The following is a 25,186-nucleotide window of genomic DNA, read 5'->3' as shown; positions in this document are numbered from 1 at the left end:
GAATACAAGAACAAACTTAATAACCAACAATGTCTAATAACAAATGATGGGATAATAACCTATTTTAAATAACAAAAAATACTAATTATAAAAGAGTAGTAGGGAAAATTAACAGTTCTTTTGCAGAAAGATGAGCATATCTGCTTTTTCTGGAAGGATACAGGATCTTTCAGGGCTTATGGTGTCTCCAGCCGTGGAGAACACCCTCTCAGATGGGATGGAGGAAGCCTGCACACAGAGGTAGTTTTCAGCCAGTCCAGATAGCAAGGGCAGCGTATCTTGCTTGTTCCACCACCACAGTGTGGCGCTATCCCTGCAGGGGATGGAGGGCAAGCTTTTATAGAGCTGGATTTCCTGATCTACCCTCTGGGCTAAGGAAAGATGGGGCTTTGATTCACAAAGTGACCGCAGCTCGTTGTCTTCCTCCTCGAATAGTTCTTCCAACTTGCGTAACTTGCTTAACTTACGTAACTTACGTAAAAAACGTGACGTAAGTCGTGCTCCCCAGAGCCGGCGCTCTAGGCTCTGGTGCTGCGGCAATCGAAAAAAGAATCGTTCAACGAGCTGCCAAACAATGCCATGGAATCGGAAAATACGGAACCGGTTCTGAACAGGAACCGGTTTTCGATTCCCATCCCTACTGGACCGGTCGCCAGTCCATCGCAGGGCAAACTTAAAGCCAGTTAATGTTTTTTTTTTATCTCACGTTAAAATATTATAGCTGATTTTGCTCAAGTTTTTATGCATTTTTATGCTGTTTTTAGAAACAGTATTTTTATAGTATATAAAATGAATGTATGGCATTTAACAAGAAAATGTTTTTTAAATGCACCAATTTCATTATCAATTAAATATTGAACAATGCGATATCTTTAGCTTAGGCATTAGGCAGTTGAAACTATGATACAACTAAGAGATCCAACAATGTAAAGATTGGAAACATACGTCAGAACAGCAATAAGAAAGCTGGCAGGGAGGGTATTAAATAAATACGTCTAATTCTTTTTTTTTTCTTCTTTTTTTTCATTTAAACTGTTCATTATGTTGTACAAAGAGTGAGGATCTGAAATGTGTTGATCAGATTTCCCTGGTCAACAGGTTCTTCTTTAATAGAATGAACAGTTATTATTGTATATTATATATTTTATTTATATATTATTGTATATTATAAGGGAAATATACAACAAATATTTAGTTTTCTTCTGTTCTTATGACACCACTTCAAAAGAAAGATGAATTTTATTTCTGAGCGATGCAGAATCTGAGGGAAACACTTTATTTCTGATGGATCCAAATAGGTACTGGATCTTCATAGGGGGTAGGGTGTATTGATTGTATTGTAACAGTGAACCACTGGGGTAGGGTGGAGGAGGAGGGTAGAAAGTGCCCAAGGATGAGGATATATCAGACGTCCACTGCTTTACTTCAGGATGGTTTCTCCATTTGCTTCTGCTAGTTGCTTGGCAATCCTCTACTTCTCCTGGTGAGCTTTCTACTCCTCCTCAATCCTCTTTTCCTCCGCTGCAATAAGCTTTAGATGATCATATCTCTTTTAACCATAGATAATGCAGGTAATTAAAGCTGAATATCTGGCTGTCTTTACTAAAGGAGAGACTCCGACAAGAGGAGCCATGGTTTAGCAGCACAGGAGCTGAAAATCTACAAGTACAAGGAGACATGGGCTAACCAAAACTTCAATATTATTAATTCGTATTTCATCTTAAAAATGTTACGCATTGGTCATTATCTCCTGAGAGACCACTGCATGGCTTGAAATAGAAAAGAAGATCTTCCAATATTCTGTTGTCAGTTTTGCCACTTTGGTTTTATTTCATTTGTGCTTTATATTATAAGTTGGGTTTTTTTGTGTGTCTTAATTGGCTCTGTTAATTCTTTGTTATGGATCAACTTTATTCCGGACTCATGATCCAATAGATAAAAAAAAAAAAAAAGAAAACATTAAACACAATACAGCAAGTAATAATCAAGTAACAATTAAATAGGAGCTTTAAGGTAACAGGAATACCAGTGTTTCCACAGCATAGACTGGTTTTGGATTGCATGTGAGTTATTGACTCTTGCTGGGACAAACATCTGTCTTGCACTAGTCACACTAGTCTAAATGCTGTCATTTAGTTAATTCATAGTTGATTATATTCTGAGTTCTTATGTTTATAGATTCGTTCTCCCACAGCTCTGCCTTAATTCAGTTGTTGCTTACTTCTTACTGTCTCACCTGCTTACCATGTCTTCTTTCAATCTCTTCCAGAATTGAAACACTTGGTTGCTCATTGGTAAATTGTTTTCTTTGGCTGCTCCATGTTGGTATTGCTGCTTCATGCCAGTTACCTTGGTACTTTCAGTTCAATGACGATTCAATCCTTTTTTCCTTCTTACACTATTAATTTTTAAGTTTTTCTTTTTTAATTCAATTGCCCTCATGGATAACACTATGCCAAAGCTCTTCTCTGCTATTAAAAGTCCTACAGCAACTCTCATTTCATGAAGTGTTTTTGCTATATCTTACTAAACGATTTTTATCTCTATATTTGTAGTTGTGAATGCATAATTCTCTCTATATAAATATGAATGTGTAAGCATTCAAAAAAGCGAAAAAAAAACACAATTGTTTTAAAAAAAGTATTTAGCTTGTTATGTATGTGGTCCATCATAAAAGGAGTTATTCAGTAAATAAATAAAAGCCCACAACTTTTGTCGTATCTGTCAAAATTGCTACTTAATATGAATGTCTGACTACGCGAACTGATTTTACATGTAGTTTTATGATTCAGCTTTTTATCAAGCATAAACATAAACTTGGTCAATGAAAATATGCGTTCAACATTTTTGTTGAAACAAAGTATAGAAAAGACTTACTATTATCAACAGGATGAAGTAGATAAAGTTGTAGAAAGAGTGCGCATCCATAACATAGTACATAATTTCCACCCATCCCTCCAGAGTAATCACCTAAAGGAAAAGAAAAACACACAACTCAAAATAAATTCCAATCTTCTGTATTTCTTTTCTTATTATTTTACAGCTAAATACAGCTTTTATTGAAACAATAAAACATTTAAGTAACAGAACTAGCCAACTCCTCTGGTTTTCCTCTTTTCATTTTCATAGTCAATACAGCTTTTCTGGCAAAAGGCTGAAATCAGGTCTGATTGAATAACAAAGAACTAGTTGAATAAAGCAGCCTTTTTTTGTGACTAAATCTTGCTCCTACAATTTACATCGCGGACCAAATGTTGACACAGATTGGAAAAGGACTGTTTTTTTTAGCTGTGAATTAGTAAAGCTTCTATCTCTCTGTTTCTCTCTCTTACAAACACACACTGATACACACAAATTTATACAAAAAAGTATATATGTACCTATACCTTTATTTCTGTCTGTCTGTCTGTCTGTCTGTCTGTCTGTCTGTCTGTCTGTCTGTCTGTATCTACTGTATACCCCTAAACTACAATTAAATCCAAGTAAATACACCTGTTATTTCCCATCTAAATGCATTGAAAATTAAGTATTTGTTTTGTTAAGGTCAGTTGATACAAATTCTACCTGTACTTAAAAATGCTTAATAAATGCTAAATACCAAAACCTATCTATTATATATTGTAAACATTAAAATGAACAGCATTTACATAACTTGGCTGTTGCGTCCAAAAAATAACAGCATTTATTTTCATGCAGTAGTAAATAAATAAAGGAATGGTAAGGAGTAAAATTTTATTATGGGTTAATATTTTTCTACATACATTCAGTTAGCATTTATCTGGTTGTCGGGGAGTGTCAAAAAACAGATTACTCAGCAAATTAGGCATAGTCTTAATTCTAAGAATCCATAGTTTGATCATGCATTTTATGTACAATGTCAATACAGATGTATACACAGCCTTTTGGCTATATGTCACAGTTGCCTAAACTATTTCATGAACATACTCTGATAACAAAATGTCCTCTTGAATGAAAAGGAAAGTCTCCAGGGAGATCACTAACAATTGGTTAGAAAATCATTAATAATATTAATAATAATCATGTTTGATGGAAATCTATCCCAAAAAGAAATAAAACATGAAGCAATTTGAACAGCCCTTTGAAGACAGAACTGTACAGAAATACGGTAATATTAGCCCTGCTTAAAAGGAAAAGAAAAATACTGTTAAATATGTACAATTACATTAGTTTGAGCGCCTTTTAATAAACAAAAATAGTCATCAAGGCGTAATGCTATTTTATTCTCTAATCTGTGAATTAATGTAGGATCAGACTGTAAATGGTATAAATCACTATCCAGAGGTAAACTGACAAGAATCATGTTTTGTTTTTTTACAATTTTATCTGTGTTAAACTTTTCAAAGAACATTCAAGGTAATTTTATGCTGCCACTTTTTTCTGGCCCGCTTTATATTCTGCTGCCTGTGATTCACAAGCAATTTTGTTCCAAGCTTTTAATCCATGGAGCCACTTGAAGCGCTTGAAATGGCTCGTCAAATACTTGAGCCCACCTAAATATTAAAACCAGGATAATGTCTTGTCATGAACCTCTGAAAGGAAGGGGTATAATCCAATAATTCTGGGTAAATAAGGTTTTAAACAAAAAATACAGGGAAAGAGAGATAAAGATTTTGTAGAAGTTTAAAGTACTCACCTGAAATATGACAATCCAGGCATAGGCAATGTTATCAAAATTGATAGCACCTTTGTGTGGGTTACTGCTCCCAGTATGACATCGGGTGTAATACTGGTTCCAGTTGACACACAGGCCAGCTACACTGATACTCCCATTGCTCAGAGGTTCAGGACTCAATCCAATGGACTGGCGGTAGAAAACGTCCTCTTTATCCAAACAACAGGCTCTGCCTCCTTCACGACGGGCTGGGACATCCAAGCAGGACATGATGCCGTTGTCAACAGGCAAGGAGCAAATGAAAGGCCGCTCATCATCTTCATCAGCCATGTAGTAAGGTCTAGGGAGACTGATACCCGTGGTGCTGGAAGGGTTGAATAAAAAATATGATAAATTAGAAAAAAACAAGGAAAGTAAGCCAAGTAAAAAGCCAATGGCATGAATGTCATTGATTTGATGAAAATGAAATGTCTCTTTAAAGAAATGTTGGAAGTAAATACCGGCGAAGACCTCGGATTCTGATTTCATCTCAGGTATTGGCCAGTGGTCCTAGTTCTGTTATTTTAAACCTTATTTTATATCTAAACTCATGATCGAACCTGTTAGTCTGCTGTCTGTGTTTCCTTTCTTTCTTTTTTTTTTTAATCCAATGTTCTTAAATTGTGCAGAAATAATGATAATGGAAGATTAATTAAACTTTAGTGCATTGCTTGAAAAATTGTATTTCAGTCTATGAAAAGTATTACTTTTATCTTAAGAAGCTTGCATCACCTTTAATAATATGTTTTTTACACAATACTATTAAAACAGTTGAAGCAAAGCTCTATGTATAACAGACAAGAATTCTAAGAAAAAATGGATGACTGATTTAGGTGGCCCTCAGTAACAATGCTATAGAACGCTGATTACGTACATTGTACAATTTTACTGCAAATAGCCCACATGGCACTGATTTAAATGAAGTGTGAAAATGGATGGAGAGATTACATCCCAGTTTTTCTCTCTAGTTAGCAAACTCCAATCTATATTAAGGATGATAAAAGCAACATTCAAAGAGCAAAAGTAAATGATGGAAATACATTATTGTATTTCTTTTTTTTACATAGATAGTGACTTACAATAAAAAAAACTGACAATTATTTAAAGAAAATGTTGCTGTTAATGGAATATTTTAATAAAGATTTTTCTGAGACAGCCGCGTTTCATATTATCTTAGCCGAATTTCAGTTTTTAAAAGATTTTAAATAACAGGCTCCATTGACTCTTTTCATTTGACATTAACTATACCTAAATGATTCAAATTCATGGATTCTAAATACAGAAAAAACGTTTTTACATACACTGAAGTGGACTTTGAGTGGACTCTCGTACTTTTATTTTTCTGTGCCGGCAAAACTGCTTGCCTATAAAGGCTATTTTATGTAGCTCTGCAGCTTGATATTGGAACACAGCATAGTATACTCTTAGAGGAGATAAGTGGATGAAAGGATGGGGAGACACAGAGGTGGAGGGAACTCATATTTGTAATGGTAAAAATGAACAAAATCAGACAGAGAGAAATATACAACTACACTGTCAGATACTATTTACCAGCATTTGTGTTTCAGTGGTTCACCATTTATAGTAGTTACACTTTGTGCCAAACATTGTATTTTGTACTCTGCCTATTTTCCTTGCAGTCAGATTGATCATTTCACACTGTTGAAACATCAGGCTCACAAAGAGCTATCTGACCAACTGCACAACCCATGAAATCAATGATTCATACATTGCCTGACCTATTTTATTCATCCTTCAATTTTTTTTTAGACAACCATCAAAATAATAAAACAATTCTTACATATACTTATCCAGTAGTAAAGACTAATAAATATTCTATCCTGAGCATAAACAACTGATCGATAACCCTTTTTTGTGCTCATTTAGACTTAAGAATCTCTTATAAAACACCACAAATTAAAGAAAGAAAGAAAGAAAGAAAGAAAGATATTCAAAATAAGTTCTACGTGAAAAAATAGAAATGAGCTGAAAGACACCTGAGCATTAGGATAAAAAAAGAAAGCTAAGGAATAATAACAAAGAAAAGCTGTGTTATCTGTGATCTGACATTAGTATGGTAGTTTCTATCTAAAGGGCAGAACAAAAAGAAATCATACTGATAAATGCAGACATTTTAGCAATTATACCTGACATTGTGTGTGAAATGGCTCGACGGAAGAAACGTTGAATGTCCTTGCCTTTTGTCTCTCATAAGCTTTCTTTATCTCTTTTCTAGACTCTATTACTGTATATGGTACAAAATTGAAAATACCCCTAATTCAGCTGAGCAGCTGAACAGCATTTTAAACCACAATGCTCTGCTTGATTGTTTATATGGGGGTTTTACAAAGTTTGTTCTGCTCAAAAATATTTTAAGAGAAGGCATATACATTAATTTTATATGCTTATATGCTTACGCAAGTACTTATCCCCAAGTACCTAGATGTCCTAGAAGTGTTGCGTGTTTGTTTGTTTGTGTCTGGAGTATATAGCAAATGACTTAAAGCTAGGAGTAATTATCATCCTGACTTCCGGTTGAAAGAAATCCCTAAGTCTGGTTCACCACGGACAATACAGCTGGAATTTTTGGCCTTAAATACTTAATACCAGTGTTCACATTGTATTTTGACTACACTAACACACTCAAACACTTTCAAATGTCAACTCTAAGTGCTGGTATTAGTATGCCGTAAAATTTATCTTCCTTTCTAAAAATTGTTTAAGATATTTTATAAGTTTTTATTGAATTTATTTTAAAGCTTTTACTCATCCATGTGGAAATTATTTAAATGAACCAAAACAATTCAAAGCTCAGTCATTTTTTTTTTAGGTTTGACATATGCAGTAGAGATAAAAAAAAAATTATACACTTTTATTAAAAAAAGAAAAAAAAGAAAAAAGAAACAACAGAATACATTTCAAAATTTCTTTCCTTTGAGTCTGAGCTATGGATAAAGAGAAGTTCCAAATGTTTGTTTCTGGTAATACTATCTAGCAAAAGGATAATACTAAAACCAAGTGCTAAGTTTTTGTTCCACCTCACCCTACATTTAACATTGGTGGATTTAATTTAATTATTTTCATTTTGTTGGGCAGTTTACAGCAGTGGAGTTCTAACATTTCAATAATTTTGTAGGACCATTCCAGGGACAAAGTTTCATACATATCCAATTATATATTACACATCAACAAAATTGTTGGCACCCCTCTAATAAAAGTAAAAGCCAAAAGGGTCATAGAAATAACTTGAATCTGATCTAACAAAAAATAAAAAATAAATTACTAAAAATCCAAAGGAAATGAACAAATGAAAGTTGGACATTGCTTATCAACTATTAGACTGATAAGTGACATGGTGTATACCACACTCAACATGGACTGGAGGAAGTGAAGAAATTAGTTGTCTCTCAAAAACAAACAGGCAGGCATGTTAAAGGTAAAGGTTATAAGACCATATCCAAGCAGCTTGATGTTCCTGTGACTACAGCTGCACATATTAAGAAATGTTTTGGAAAGTTTGGAAATGGCCCCCATCAAACCTGAGACAACTGGAACAGTAGTCTCATCCTGATTGGACCAAAATACACTGCTGAGAGGAACAGACATCTCACTGAAAGTTACAGGAATCCTTTGATTGCATCAAAAAGTTTTGCAAAAGAAGACAAAGTCAAATGTTCAATCCTTTTTGTTTCTAAAATCATTCTATTGAAGCATGTTAAAAAGCAATGTCTGACTTTCATTTGTTCATATTCATATAATTTTTATCTTTATTAATTATGGCAGACTTAACTTATGTCTTTGACCATTTCCTGTTTTTCTTTCAATAAACGAGGGTTTATCAAACATTTTGTCCAGAGGCAGACGGACGGACGGACGGACGGACGGACGGACGGACGGACGGACGGACAGACAGACAGACAGACAGACAGACAGACAGACAGACAGACAGACAGATAGATAGATAGATAGATAGATAGATAGATAGATAGATAGATAGATAGATAGATAGATAATTTATTTACATGGCACATTTCGAAGATCTCTATCTGCAGCTGTTTTTTCAAGCAAAATAGCTAGGTATTAGAAGACAAGCACCACAGTGAAAACAAAATAAGACCCAACACAAAAAAAACAATAAATGTCTTACAAAAGCTGTTATAGTAAACTAACTAAATAGCCAGATGGATGAAAGACATACCAAAGACCTATAGTTGCCCAGAGATGGGCAACTATAGGTCAATATCTTGCACCTTTAAGATTCATCCTTGGTCCAACACACCTAATTCAAATGGCTGAATCATTTTATCATTTTATTACTTGATCATGGAGTGTTGGACCAGTGACTCTAGAAGCTACAGGTTACTGGCCCTATGACCTATAATTGCCAAGCCATGATCTAAGGACAGTACTTAACTTAAAATGCTATGCTTAATAATAGGTAATAATCTTGCTCACCTGCAAGATACTATCGACCCATGCTTGGAATGCTCACAATTACAACTTTTTACTAATTGTAAGCATGTGTATCTGAGTGAAATGTTTTTTGGGGTTTAGCTCCCCTTTAAAAAATGGCAAATTGTATTCAATATTCCTAAAAAAATAAAAATATTGGCTACTAAACTATCTTTATCTGGACTTTTATTAAATTTCCATACTGTCATAAGATTTTCAAACAGCCATCATATTATTTCACTTTTCTCAGACAACTACTTAGAATGCTCAGTTCAAAGAAAAGGATTTCTCTAACAATTTACAGGTGCTGGTCATAAAATTAGAATATCATGAAAAAGTAGATTGATTTCAGTAATTCCATTTAAAAAGTGAAACTTGTATATTATATTCATACATTACATACAAACTCATATATTTCAGATGTTGATTTTGTTTAATTTTGATGATTACAAATGACAACAAATGAAAATCTCAAATTCATCATATCAGAAAATTAGAATATTGTGAAAAGGTTCAAAATTGATGGCCCCTGGTGCCACACTCTAATCAGCTAATTAACTCAAACCACCTGCAAAAGCCTTTAAATGGTCTTTCAGTCTACTTCTATAGGCTACACAGTCATGGGGAAGACTGCTGACTTGACAGTTGTCCAAAAGACGACCATCGACACCTTGCACAAGGAGGGCAAGACACAAAAGGTCATCGCTAAAGAGGCTGGCTGTTCACAGAGCTCAGTGTCCAAGCACATTAATAGAGAGGCGAAGGGAAGGAAAAGATGTGGTCGAAAAAAGTGTACAAGCAAGAGAGATAACCGCACCCTGGAGAGGATTGTGAAACAAAACCCATTCAAAAATGTGGGGGAGATTCACAAAGAGTGGACTGCAGCTGGAGTGAGTGCTTCAAGAACCACCACACACAGACGTATGAAAGACATGGGTTTCTGCTGTCGCATTCCTTGTGTCAAGCCACTCTTGAACCACAGACAGCGTCAGAAGCGTCTTGCCTGGGCTAAAGAGAAACAGGACTGGACTGCTGGTGAGTGGTCCAAAGTCATGTTCTCTGATGAAAGTAAATTTTGCATTTCCTTTGGAAATCAAGGTCCCAGAGTCTGGAGGAAAAGAAGAGAGGCACTTCATCCACGTTGCTTGAAGTCCAGTGTAAAGTTTCCACAGTCAGTGATGGTTTGGGGTGCCATGTCATCTGCTGGTGTTGGTCCATTGTGTTTTCTGAGGTCCAGGGTCAACGCAGCCACATACCAGGAAGTTTTAGAGCACTTCATGCTTCCTGCAGCTGACCAACTTTTTGGAGATGCTGATTTCATTTTCCAACAGGACTTGGCACCTGCACACAGTGCCAAAGCTACCAGTACCTGGTTGAAGGACCATGGTATCCCTGTTCTTAATTGGCCAGCAAACTCTCCTGACCTTAACCCCATAGAAAATCTATGGGGTATTGTGAAGAAGAAGATGCAATACACCAGACCCAACAATTCAGAAGAGCTAAAAGCCACTATTAGAGCAACCTGGGCTATCATAACACCTGAGCAGTGCCACAGACTGATCGACTCCATGCCACGCCGCATTGCTGCAGTAATACAGGCCAAAGGAGGCCCAACTAAATACTGAGTGCTGTACATGCTCATACTTTTCATGTTCATACTTTTCAGTTGGCCAACATTTCTATAAATCCTTTGTTTTTATTGGTCTTCAGTAATATTCTAATTTTCTGATATGATGAATTTGAGATTTTCATTTGTTGTCATTTGTAATCATCAAAATTAAACAAAATAAACATCTGAAATATATGAGTTTGTATGTAATGTATGAATATAATATACAAGTTTCACTTTTTAAATGGAATTACTGAAATCAATCTACTTTTTCATGATATTCTAATTTTATGACCAGCACCTGTACATACAGTATGCTTCCACAATGCACTTAGCATTTTATGCATGCATTAAGAAAGTATTAGCTTTGCAGCTGTGAGTCTGCATCAACGGAACTGATTTTATAGATATGATTTCCTGTGGACCACCTGTGGCTTCTGCTTTTTGTATTTTTGTCACAGCTCTGGAAACAGCGAGTGAACAACAGAAGTAAATTAGGTAAACCATCCATCATGTCTACTGTACCACTTCTGTATGTGATACGACCCACATTCAGCCTCACTATCTTATCTCATTATTAAACTGACTCAGGAAATGTCTTTGTATATGAAGATCACTAAGTGCAGCAGTTAAGATTTGTATCCTTTTTGTTCCAGTAGAATTGATGGATAGCTGAATAAACATTTAAAATTTTGAGTTATTATAGCTCGCATTTTTGGTTCTGAGAACTGCGGTCAGTTTCAGTTTTAGAATTCGTCATGGAAGGAAACAACATAAACAATAACAACAACAAAAAAACATCTTTACTATCTTTGGATGACATCAATTATTTTTAAGGGTAGGACACCCCATAATTGCAGTCTATTTTTGTCTCACCATCTCATTTATGACAGAGTTACTATGGTGATGACCTACCCTAAAGCTTTTTACCATATCATTATTTTCTCACTAGGCTTGGTGATGCAAACTGCTTTGTATCCCATTGCTCTGTGCTGCTAAACCAGACTAATCAAACGCTTGGCTAAGAATTTAGTCTCCCCAGGCACTCACACACTTCCATTACAGTTGTATTAGCTGTACTCCTAATAGACTTTTTGGAAACAAACAACACCTGTTCAGTATTCCAGCTTCTAATTCAGAATTTCTTCAAATGTTGACAGGTAAGATGTAAGCAATTGTTTTTATTCCTGAACGAAAGATGGATAAATAATATATTAGAGTTTATACTTTTTTTCACATTTATAGTCAAATCAAATAGCCTCTTTTGTTTAAGCCAACACTTGCTAGGTAAAACTGAGTTAGTCTAAAATAAAACACTGTTATGTCTATTTTAACTCCATCATAGAAAATTAAGACATACAATATAGCCGTACCTTTCAGATTCAGATTAGTATTGTACAAGTGGAACTTGTTCTTCTGTGTCTGAAAAAATATCGCCTCTTTAGATACTGCTGACTGCGCTCATAAACTTAACTTAGTTTTCCGGATTTCATGGCTAACAAACTTAGTTTTCAATTACATTTGCTTTTCAAAAAGGACCTCTGTAGGAATGTCAGAAATCCGTCTGATATAGGTGTATATCAGAACATACTATATCTGCCTGCATCTTAAATCTTAAATATAAGCAAGCTGACAGAAAAACTTCTGTTTAAATTTTGTTTAACCCATTGTTTAATAATACAGCGTTCAGTTATTGTCATACCTAATATTGTCATTTGTTCCCTGTTTGAGCTGTGTCACTTGATCAAACCTTTTCAAAAAGGTTTGGTTTAAATCATTTTAGGTTCTAGCAAAACTTACAGAAGAAGGAAGAATGTTCCTGTGTCTAAGAACTGCAGCGGAAAAAGTTCAGTCTCCCGTCATGAGCAAATCCTGGGAACATCTTAAGAGCACATTCCAAGGAGACCATAGAACGATTTTATCTTTTCCCCATTTGCAAATTGGCAGCTGAATTTTGATCAAGTTTAGGATGACAAAGGAGAGACTTGTCAATCCTACAATCAATGGAGTTTCTGAGTCGTGAAGTAATAAAATTTATACACTGCAAAAACGATCTAGAAATAAGTCAAAATGTCTTAAATTAAGTGTATTTACCCTTGTTTTGAGTAGGTTGATAAGATGATTTGCCAATGGAATGAGAAATTTGACTGTTAAAATAAGGTAAATTGTCTCGTTCCATTAGCAAAGTGTTTCACTTACCCCCTCAATTCAAGAAAAAACACACTTATTTTAAGGAAAAAATTACTTATATAGATATCGATTTTTCCCAGTGAAAGTTAAGAAAAAAACTATCTGACTTTAGAATGAAGTTAACAGTGGGTCCATGTTTTAAATCTGACAAACAAGCCAAATGTTTAAAAGAGCTATATATCTGTTTCTGGGCTGAAGTGTTAAATAACTGGCATGAAGAATTATAATAATGATAACAACTTTACAAAAGATGTTAGTAGGAAAAAAATGACACATTTTGCATTGATTATTGTTGGCTTAATTTATTTATTTATTTTTTACTTTTTATTAAGTTATAAAAGTTAAGTACTACCCTTTAGGCTAAGCATTTAATCAAAAGGTTGAATTCAACCCAGGACTGCCTACTGCAAGGAAATAATCCTAAACCTGAACCACAATATATCCTAAAATCTTTTTTTCTTATTTTATTGTTTGATTGACTCAAACATGAATTAGAACGTCTCCCCCATAGTTTAATACATGTCCACTGGACTAATAATAACCTCTCATTTGACACTGCAAGAGGAGGTTAAAGATTATGTTAAAAAAATCACCAAGTTTCAGCTTTTGATTAAGTGCCAGACTTGATTATGAGATAATGATATTTGCTTTGTGCACATGTTGCTTTGCACAATGAGGTCAGCCTCATTATGTTAGGACTTCAGACTGAGAGCCTGAGGGAGCCTTCATCTCTTTTTCTATGGCAATATCAGTAAATTGAGTAGATGATGTAATTATTCTTCTCACCAGTCAGGTGATGAGAGGAGCTGAGAAAAACTTTCACAGAAAACCACACTGGCACAGACACAGTATGTAAAGGCATATTGTGTGGCTCCAGGGTCTCTCCTACAGTAACTCATTTTTTACAAAATGGAATTAGGGCATGTTACTATACTCACTTTCATAAAGATATGTTTACACAATCATGACCACATCATTTGAAACACACATCGATTAACATGTCCTGCATTCTGGAGCATCACATTTTTTCACACCCTGTTTCACAAACTAACACAAAGACCAGACGGGCACTCACAGTGTGAAATTCTCTTCAGGGTAGCAACGGTTCCTGAGCAGCCCCGCCCACAGCTGTACTCCAATGATGCCAAATATGAAGAAAACAAAAAAGCAGAGGAGGAGCACATTGCCAAGCATGGGCAGAGTGTCGAGCAGCAGGTTCACCAGGATGCGCATACCTGAAGTGGGAAACAGACAGAAACTCTTTAAGAAAAAAACTGTTTCAAGATGCTTTAAGGAGTTTTCTAAACAGGCAGATGAACCTGTAAAAAAAAAATAAAATGCTCAAAGTTGGTAAATGTATCTAAATTTGTAAAAATGTTTAAGTAGTGATAAACAAAACTTTTGCCCTTCCTGAAAAAAAAAACAAAAAAAAAAAACAACTTACAGAGCGGCCTTTTTATGAAACCTTACTGCATTATATTAGAGGTGTATGCGAGACCTTTGAGAAAATTGATGCTATCACACAGGTAGAACATTTTGTTGACATTTTAAAACAACATATCAATTGTCAGGAAGTTCAGAGGCCTGTTCAACAATGCGAGCACAACCTATCAGGAAATATTCCCAGCCTATCCAGTTTAACCATTTCACAATAATTGCAAAAGCGGCTTATGAACTCACTAACTAAAACCAGCAATAACTGGTCATGAATCAGTGAACGTGTACGTATAAAGGAGGAGGTCCAAGGTAGCACACCAATCACAATCCTGAACACAAAAGGGAGAGCGCCGTATTTCATCTTATAGAAACACAAAGAAGAAGAAAAAAGTCTCAGTGAAAAGTAAAATATTGTGATGGCATCAAAGAGCTGCCAAAAGACATGACAAAGGATTGCTGACTTAAAGTAAAAGCGCAATTTACACATCAGTGTCATTTAACAAAGCCATGCATATCAAAGACTGTACTGTATATGTCCTTTTGGAAGTGAACAGGACTTGGAAACAGAGAAAAATAACATAAAACACAAAAACATAATTTCATCTTAATTTCATCTAGTTGGACCTCTTAATGCAATAACGTATGGCTACAATAAAGCTGGAAGATGATACCACAATTCTATCTTAATTATGCAAGAAGTGTTTATACTGAGTGAAATCCGGCTTTTTCAGATATGTCAGAACTCAGCAGGGACAAATGACAAAATCTACTTTTTTTCTTTTAAAAAGTGTAACCCCTTAAACACCATGCAGCCCTAAATGTACAGAAATACCTCAACGTCTTTCTTACTATAGTAAAACTTCTTGTGAGGACTAGAATTTTTGTTTCACTCTCGTAGAGACTCTCATGTCTACCTAACAGAAAGGAATGATCAATGTTACATTTGACATGAACAATACAGTTTTTTCCTAGTGTTTTTTTTTCTTAACCTGACAGGGTACATAAAGCTATAATGAAGCAATAATGGGTAATGGCTATGCGTAATATCACATAGCTATACATACAGTTACTCTTTGATACAGTGTGGTTCCAGGATTTGACATATATATACCAGTGAAAAATTGTGTTGTTCGTATGTACAGTACAGTTCAGTAGCAGCCACTCAAAATGGCCCTTCCCAGTCAAACACCAACCGAATGGTAGCCACTGCAGTGACTCCCTCTTTCTCCTATGCATGAATGTTTTTTTACTTTGACTCTACTCTTTTACTAAATAACAGGGTCTGACCAGGGGATGACACCTCTCTTGAGATCTTAATGTCCACATATCATGACAGAAAGAGTATTTTAGTACAAATATTGATGTTTAAAAGGGAATTGTCGGGGACCAGCCAATGACCCATCAAGGAAAATGGGGAAATTTTGAATGGCTACTAGTTTAACTGTCATCATGATCCAAAGGATTAAATCAGTCCTGGAAGATACGTTACCGTCTCAATGTTTTTCTAACAATTTGCCCTCTGAATGAAATTACCTGAACAGCTGAATAGCAGGCATCCCAAACCTCGGTCCTCAAGGCCAGCTGTCCTGCAGGTTTTAGAGGTATCCTTGCTCCAGCACAGCTGATTTTAATTGAAAGCTGATTAACAGGCTTTTGGTCTACTGCAATCATTATAATCAGTTGTGCTAAACCAGGGAAACCTCTAAAACCTGCAGGACAGCGGGCCTCGAGGACCGAGGTTGGGGATGCCTGTTTTATAGGATCCAGATCAATCCTGAAAGCTAGACTGACCTGGAGCAGGTTTGCCGTTTAGAGCACTTTACCATGGTACCATGGTAATATAAGGCTCTTCAGTTTCTTTGAGGTCTTGGTTGTCTCCATTTCTCTCCTGGGTATGTTATTTAAGTGTTGCAATTTTAGTTTATTATATGATTTAATAATGTTTAGTTCATAGTAGAACATTAACATTTCTTTATGTTTTTCTCTGTACAGCTTCAGTGCTAATTATTCTCTCTCTTCCTTAGCTCTGGCCTTAACTCTCTTCCATTGGTTCTTTATACTGACTCTGCATGCCCAATCTCCTTTGTCCCTGTTGTTTATAAGCGGCCTTGTTTTCTCCTTTTACTGGTTCCTCTCTTTACCTCCCAAATGTCCAGCGATCCTTCCCTCACCTGTGTCTGCTTTCCCATGTGGTATATACTGCTTTTGTTCACCATGTCATCTGTAAGTTTTTGGTTTAACTGTTACTATTTCCAACTGAAGTGCATGTCTGCAGTTGGACCAAACCACAATACAAAAAAGCTGACATAAAATACACATGTTAAGTCCTACATTTTAAAAGCAACACAACCCTTGATGTAACATTAAAATTTTCACAATATGAGAGAAGAAATTTAAATAACAATAAATAGTAATTTCATTATGAAATTTAAGAAAGTGACCCATTTACAGCTAAATAACACCTAAAATAACACATAACACAGATATGTACTGGGACTGCTGAAAATAGACAGCTACTGTACTTCTTGTCACGTTTGTAGTAGGAACAAAATGCAAACAGAAACTCTGGACCTTCATGTTGAAAATAATAACTTAGTAATAAGTGAAACAATTACCCTACAGAACTCAGGAAAAAACATCACATAAAGTATATGCAAAGTAACTGAAAATTCAGCACAGAAAGAATGGAAACCAGGAAAACACATTCACAGAAAGAAATCATAAGTGAGACGAGCTGTGCATCATGACACTGGCTTGTATTGCCCGGTCAAAGTCCATGCAACTGTGATTCTGTAATTAGACTTTTAGAAAAGTGAGGCTCACATCCAATTTGACTGACCATGGCTTCATGTGCCAAGAAGAATAGTGGGGAAAAAAATGAATGAATTTAAATTTGGCAAAAATATTACCCTGACCCTCTATTTACACTGGATTCAGCTCTGGTCTAGTCTCTGCAGAAAATACCCATCAAATTTGACACTGCTGCTCTGCAGCAGGAAGTCTTTCTTCTTATTATTATTATTTTTTTATTTATTTTTTTATTCAAAAAATATAACATTAAAAGTTGCCTCTTTTTTTGGAAAAATGTTTTTTTTTTCTAGTAATAAATCTAACATTATAATAGCAACATATAGGTATTATAGCTGGGTACCATTTGCCTTTATGTAATTATGTAGATCTTTGTTTGTTGTAACTTGATTACAAAATCCCAGTAAAACTTAACTGTGAACAGAAATTTGTTTTTGCACTTTTTTATTAACAGAATAAATTCAATTAAAAGATATTTTCAAACAAAAAAAAATGTAACTGCAACAAATTATATATTTTAAAAAGCCAGTTTTGTTTGCAAAACATTTTTTAAAGTTGAAAACATTATTCATTTACCTATTTTCTAAAACTAGTTGAGAGGGCTGTTTTTGATAGCATTTCAAAATGTTCAAAGTGATTCAACTCTGTAAATTAACCTGCCCTCTCCTAATATGTCCCTTGGCACACTAAATAATTGAGCTGCCATCTGTGGCTACAGTCAGCACTAACCAATGAGGGGAATGTCTTACATTACTGCCCCTTAGGCCCCGCCCAGGATTTTCCTGTTCTTTACATTAAAAATGCATTGAGTTCCACAAAAAAGGGGGCGTCAAAACCAAAACTTAAATCGATTCGTCATCAAAGGGTTCTGAGATGTGCAAACCAACCAACTTTTTGTCATGTAAATAAAAACATTTTTTCACATTTTGTAAGAAAAAATGAGGATGCAGTTTGGAAATCCCTCAGGTCAAAGGCAGTAAACTTAAGCCTAATACTTTGACAGAGTGTTTGTCAGAAAATATATCGCACATTCTGAAATTTTGTTTGAGAAAGAACAAAAAGAAGTATCTTTTTTTGAAGTTTGTTTAACGCTGCTTTAAACACAACAATATCACACGTATCAAATCTTAATTTCTATTCTTAATCATTTTACAAATAATAAAGAAAAAAAAACTAAAGTAACAGAAGAACAGAGGAGAAAACAGTGATTAGAGAAGCTTGTAAAAGGATTTTCTTATATCTTCAAATTGTATTTTGGGATTTACTGTGAAGTATCTGAAATTGTTCCATCTTCCGGGTATAATAGTATTTATTTGCAGCGTTGGGATATAAAACAATAATTAAGTAGTTCTCCCTCTGCATTAGGATGCCACAACACGATAGAAGCGAATGTTAAATGATTAGAGAAAGAAATTGAGACAACTAAATTAAAGATGAGATTCATAGGAATAAAAATTAGAAACTGACTGAGTGCGAATATACGGAGGACTGTTACCGTGGTTGCTAATATAGTATCTCCCATGCGTATTGAGAGTAATGCAGGGCTTCTAAGCTGTGGCCGTTGGGAGCCAGACATGGATAACTTCCATTAGTGCAATTAATTGAGTCACACCACACAGGTCCCCCACTGAGAATCCGGATAAAATCAGTCAGTCATTTTGTGCTAACAGATGTTTGTGTATAGAAGCGCGGCAGAGTATTTGTTACCTTGTGGGGACACCGTAAAGCCAATTTCCGCAGAATCTGCAGAACCTGAATTATGTTTGGACTGAGCTGTGTAGTTTTCTGATTTCCTTCCCCCATTTTATACGATAAACATATCCCCAACATAGAGATGTACCCCTCACTTTTAAGAAAATTAAGCCTTCACTGAAGAAATGTTACTTTGATCTAAATGGTTCAATAAATTATACGTATATATAATGTCTTTGTCTCATCTAAAATTAATGAGAAAATTGTTTATGATCAAGTGTGATAGTGTTAATAAGTTTCAGTTAGGTTTTAGAGCTGATCAGAGCTCTGAATTAGCACTTGTGAAAGTCATCAATCATATGATCATGGCCTCTAATAATGGAGCTGTGACTAAACTTCTCCTATTAGATCTCAGGGCTGATAGTGTATATATCTGGTATGATCCCTTAATGGATCCCAATGAATCTAAACTGTTCCAGCAGTCATGCCTTTAAGAAATATTGAAAAAAACTGGATGACTGTATATTTTCTGCTTTTTAAAGGCACACAAAACAGAATCTATCATCTTTGGATCTCTGTAATAGAAAGATGATGTTTAATTTAAAAGGCTCCTCTCTTTAGGCTTCTCTCTTTAAGACTAGGCCTAAAACGATAAAACTTATAGGTAGAGTGACTTAGGTTATCATGAGCTACTGTAATGTTGCCAAAGGATGCTGGAGGATGTGAAGACCACTTTTCCTCAATCTGGTGAATTGTATTTCTATATTCTAGTTTTGCATTTTTTTTTTACCTTTAACTTTATGATGTATTTGCTTTTGAATTTTTTTCCTCTTCATTTGGCCTGGCACTCTGCTTAGCTCTGACACTGTTGCTGTCAATAACTTCATGTAATAGACAATACAGTCGGGACTGTTTTTGAGTGTTTAGTCAAGTTGCTCTAATAGGGAGTGCTACTGGAACAGCTTTTACTGAGACTAACTGTAGGTGCTCCCTTTCATCCTTTTTCTCTTTCGTCTTTATTACAAAAAGCCACATATCAAGTTATTCTACCATGATCTTCCTCTAACAGAAAGCATTCCTGTCTATTATGTGTATTTCTATGAGTGCATCTTTGTTCCTTTTGTATTTCTGTCTTCTCAAAACCAGACTGAGCCTGCTTTTTACCGTTTCTTCCTATTAAAAGGGAGTTTTCCTCTCCCCTGTACCTACAGTACATGCATGTGTATGAGGGGTTGCTGCGAAGTGGAGGACACACTGCAAGCAACTGTCATCACATGTTCCTAGAGGAGAATTCTGCTAAATAAATTACTTGATGGAATCAACTGGGTCGCCTTAGATAGAAAGGTTTTAACCAGTATGACTGTATAATTTGATTGAATGGACTATGAAAAGTGCCGTGAGGTAAGATGTTGTGATTTTTTTCTGGTACCAAAAAAAAACTAAGTAAGTTACTACAACATGTAATTTCCCTTTGGAATTAATAAAGTATTTTTGAGTTGAACTCAACTAAGTTGGGTTGAATTGTTGGCCCTTCTGAGTAAACAAACAAGCAACAAGGCGCCCTATTTTTTGCTTATCCTCGTGGGATTGGAGTTGATGATGCCACTGTACACCTGCCTCAAAAAATCAACTATCATTCAGAGGAGGCAGAGAGCACGGAGACGATCAGGTTCTTTGATTTCTTCAGCGCCTTTGACATAATTTGGTCTGACTTACTTTGTCACAAACTTCAGGAGACTCAGAAGAAGATCTCAACAATTGCATGGATCTAGAAATACTTGACAAATGGTACATAGTTTGTGAAACGGAAGGGGGGTAATCAGCGGCACCAAAAGGAATTGTCCTCTAGCCATTCTTTGTTACGCTGTACTCCTCAGACATCCAGTTAAACACTAATTCCTAATGCCTGCAGAAATAATCAACTGACACTGTTACTGTGGCGTATAGTATAGTTGCATAAGTAGCTACTATAAGTACAGGGACCTGATGGACTGCTTTGTGGCAAGATGTGAAAACAATCATCTAACATAGAATAAGAATAAAGCAGGGAGAAATACTGTAGCAACAAGTCACTTACTATTAGCTTTATGGGAAATGATGTAGTGGGCAAACAAAAATAACTCAGTATTGACATAGAAAAAATAATGGATTGGGAATGCAGCTGTGAAGCCTTCAACTAAAGGGGATGAAGCAGTTTGTGCTTCTTGAGGAAACTTTTGTCCCCAAGTATTTTTCAGCAAAATGCTGAATATCTTTGGTTGGTCTGTTGTGGAAAGTGTGATCTCATCTGTTATTATCTGGCAACAGCAGCATCAGAATAACTGATTAATTCAGCTCAACAAACTAATACTGAGGAAAAACTCTTCTCTGGGTACCACTTGAGATGATTATAGAAATAAAAAAGTTTTCATAGAATGAAGATTACCAGTTATACTGTAGATCACCCAGAGAATTCTCCATTGGTTGGACAGCTAAACATTAACAGTCTATTTAGTCAAAGGCTACACCAGATCTGCTGTAGAACATACCACTGCATGATATCCTCCCTGCATGCAGTGATCAGAATCGAAAATAACTCCTTGGAACAGATAAATTAAATATAACAAGGTACTTTTAAGTAAATTAAACTGATGTCATTATCTATTCAAAGCAGACTTATGAACTATATGGAAGAACTCCAGCTATTGATTCTTCAGAAGGCATTTTGACTTGTCAGAGTGATAATGGCTAAAATCCACTCAGCAACTTCATTATCTAGCCAAGGGCACAGTTTCCGGTTGGTTTTTGTACTTCTACTTTGAGAAACTCTCTCCGATAAATATAAATTTTTTACTACAAGTATGGTTTAATTATTAATGTATTTATGACAAAGAAATAGATAAATAATACCAAAGAATAGTCTATGTGACAATTATTTATTTAAAAAATCGAAATGTAATGCATTACTTTTTGCTCTTGAGCCCATCTCTTAGGTATGACATTGGCTAGGTGTGATAGTGCAATCTGAGAAACCGTTTTGGGAATGTATTCTCAAAATTCTGATTTGTTTGAAATATTAAAACTAAAATGGAGGAAAAGAAAAAATACATCAAACACAAGTTTATTATTTTCCAGCTCTGAATAGGTAAATCCCTGGGATTGATTTATATTTATTTCTGCTCTGTGGTGAAGGTAAATCTGTAAACAATAGATGAGAAAAATAAATCATCCTAACTCTATGCATTCTAACAAACAGATAACAGTCCTACAGATTATATTGTACGATGGGTGTCATTTGTTTAATGAGAGACAGACTGGTTTGTGAATAAATATCTAACTTACTTATTGAGAGAGCATTTATTAGATTTACAATTACATGTGTAATACCTACATTGAATTAGAATTTGTGAGACTGGAACTGGGAAATTCCCGAGGAAAAGCAGAACCAAATACAGCACCTTTAATTCTGTTGAGATTTAATTCTCATTTAAAGTGAGAGAAAAAATAATCTCATGAAAAAAGGATCATCTCAAGAGACCCCAGCTTTTTAGTTCTATCTAAAATGTATGTAATTTGCTAATAGTAAAATAGAAATCCTCTTAGTTAACATGGAAGGCATTTAAAACCTAGTTTAATCTTGTACTTTCTTATTCTATTTTAAAAAAGAAACAAAAACAAATAAATAATAATAGATTCAATGTTAATCTAAACTTTTAAATTAATAGAACTTCTTAAATCTTAAACTTGGCCATCCTCAAAATCATGATCAAAAGGAGGAAAGCAATATTGTTGTATAATTTCTTTTCTCAGTAATTGATTTTTTTTTAAGTTTTGATTGCAAGGTGTTGCTAAGCTAAAGTTCTTTTATATCCTCGTTTGTTTTTTACTTAATATGTTAAAATAACTGCAAAAAATATAAATGTATTTTAACCTAAAGATGGTTTATGCTACGTTCAGACTGCAAGTGCTGGAAGGAGCAACAAAAGCTTCTGCTGCTTCATTTTTTATGCTTGTTCACATTAAGGTCAGACGTTCATCAAGAGCATCTTTGACGCTCCTGAAGCGCTTTCAATAAAATGTGTTCAGATGCATCTGATGCTTCTGCTGCTTCTGTGTTCAATGGCAGAGAGTGGCTTTCTCTATATTTGCTGTGATCAGTTGGAAAAAAGTAGTTTTATTTTGTTTTTAAGTGAGAAAGTCCACCTGAAAATTTCATCTGTGCAGTCAGTTCATCAAGATTATGATCCTGCCTTCAAATATTATTTTATTATTTTGCTGTAGGAGCCGCTCAGACCCCCGTACACTGGCGTTGCTCTGTCCCTGGTAATCTCGTTCAACGGCAGCCTCTGGCACCGTCGCCTTTTTGCAGTTTTCCACTATTGTTCGTGGCGGCTGGAAGGCGTTGTTTAAGTACATAATCCAAACTGCAGGCACCAAAATAATCAAACGTATTTTGCCGGCATGTTTAGATATTTTCAGTTAAAATAGGCGTTAATAAACTGTTTCAGAGGAGTGATCATAGCAATCTGCATTAGCAGTGCTGTGTGTGTCTCCCTGCCAGCTCCCAGATCAGCTTCTTCGATTGGTGGTTGGGGCGTTTCAAGCAGCTAAAAATTAAATTTTTCCAACTCCAGCAGCTGCTGCTTTTGCAGCACGTACCGCGCATCAGATGCTAAAACGCGCTGCTCCTTCTGCTCAAAAAGCGCAGCAGGACCTTGTGCTGCTCCTTGATTTGCGTCAACCATTGACTGTGCATGTAAACTAGCTGCTACTGCTTCATCTAGCACGTGTGGTCTGAACATAGCATTAGAATTTCAAAGTGTGCTTCGTCTCATCTATTGATTCAAGGTCACAAAGCAAAACTCAACATTTTAAATAAATTACAAAAATTACTCTGCATATAGGTTCGTTGTGTTGAGTTACAATGTTGTCTTGTGACTACACATTGTAACACGACTTCTTACAAATCCCCTTGTAATAAAAACAGGTAATGTTGTTATCATGTAATATCTATCATCCATAATCACTTTATCATTCCTCGCATACCCTTTCTTTGTCCTCTTTGTCCCTTGCTTTCTTTATCTCTATTCAACAGATGACTCTATCCATTCCTTGCACTTCCTTGCTCCTATCTGTCATTGTAATGGGCTGTTCACGAGGGTTCCCCTGCATCTCTCCTCTCATCATCTTCCCCAACCTTTCCTTCATCTTCACCTATCCTTCATGGAGCTTGATAATCCCATCTTCCCAACCCCATTTATCTTTCTTGCTGACTTGTCGTCTCTCAACCTTCCAATTTTTCCTTTGTGCAAAGGTTTCAATAACCTGTGTTCTTATTGAAATAAGGCCAAAAGTAACCTCATACCTCTGCTTAACAATAATTGCTTATTCACTTCTTGCATATATATACACAGTATAGACTATGCCATTCTCTCATTCCTTTAATGTGAACATAAAACCTCTAATCTGGCCTAAAGCCAAGCCTATTTAAACATGTTTCGATCAAGACACGTAATGAGAAAACATAAATATCACATGAGTATATCAGGTTATCATTATGCCCTCTCCTCTGTTGAACGCAGGCTTCTTGACTCCAGAATACATATTCCAAAGTGCAGGATCATTAGTGTAGTTAATATTTTTTTGTTCTTCTTTCCATGGAACGAACTATTCTGAGAGGAATAAAGGGGCAACTCTATCTGTGTTGTGGGAAGGAGGAGAAGGGAAATGAAGCAAATCTCAAATGAGGAAGAAGTGTAATGCGTTACTATTAGAGAGCTTTTCTTGTGCAAGTGATCATGCATAACATTAGGTCGCAAGAGAGGTGACATGAAGAGCATAACACTGATCATCTCCTATTCAAACAAACATGGTTTAGGACACCAGATTAACATATTTCCCAAATTACTTTAAAGATACACTCACCGGCCACTTTATTAGGTACCCCATGCTAGTAACGGGTTGGACCCCCTTTTGCCTTCAGAACTGCCTCAATTCTTGGTGGCATAGATTCAACAAGGTGCTGGAAGCATTCCTCAGGGAGTTTGGTCCATATTGACATGATGGCATCACACAGTTGCCGCAGATTTGTCGGCTGCACATCCATGATGCGAATCTCCCGTTCCACCACATCCCAAAGATGCTCTATTGGATTGAGATCTGGTGACTGTGGAGGCCATTTGAGTACAGTGAACTCATTGTCATGTTCAAGAAACCAGTCTGAGATGATTCAAGCTTTATGACATGGCGCATTATCCTGCTGAAAGTAGCCATCAGAAGTTGGGTACATTGTGGTCATAAAGGGATGGACATGGTCAGCAACAATACTCAGGTAGGCTGTGGCGTTG

General features: G+C 35.7%; 1 protein-coding gene and 1 pseudogene across 1 annotated transcript in view; both read right to left on the bottom strand.

Moving 5' to 3' along the window:
- LOC119774839 (voltage-dependent T-type calcium channel subunit alpha-1I-like) overlaps positions 1 to 25,186 on the bottom strand; it is a gene marked incomplete at its 3' end in the record, with an annotated part of 204,036 nt that overhangs the window by 59,908 nt on the left and 118,942 nt on the right. Inside the window, exons 6-8 of the mRNA XM_038272535.1 lie at positions 13,999 to 14,158; positions 4,655 to 4,997; positions 2,878 to 2,970 (exon numbers count right to left, since the gene is read on the bottom strand). Coding sequence (XP_038128463.1) covers positions 2,878 to 2,970; positions 4,655 to 4,997; positions 13,999 to 14,158 — 596 coding nt within the window. The remainder of the gene's footprint in view (positions 1 to 2,877; positions 2,971 to 4,654; positions 4,998 to 13,998; positions 14,159 to 25,186) is intronic.
- On the bottom strand, positions 1,309 to 1,633 carry LOC119774836 (annotated as a pseudogene).

This window comes from Cyprinodon tularosa, unplaced genomic scaffold, assembly GCF_016077235.1.
Source record: "Cyprinodon tularosa strain WSP-4 unplaced genomic scaffold, ASM1607723v1 ctg834, whole genome shotgun sequence".
In the NCBI taxonomy this organism is placed as follows: Eukaryota; Metazoa; Chordata; class Actinopteri; order Cyprinodontiformes; family Cyprinodontidae; genus Cyprinodon; species Cyprinodon tularosa.
This window is presented reverse-complemented; position numbering and strand designations above follow the sequence as displayed.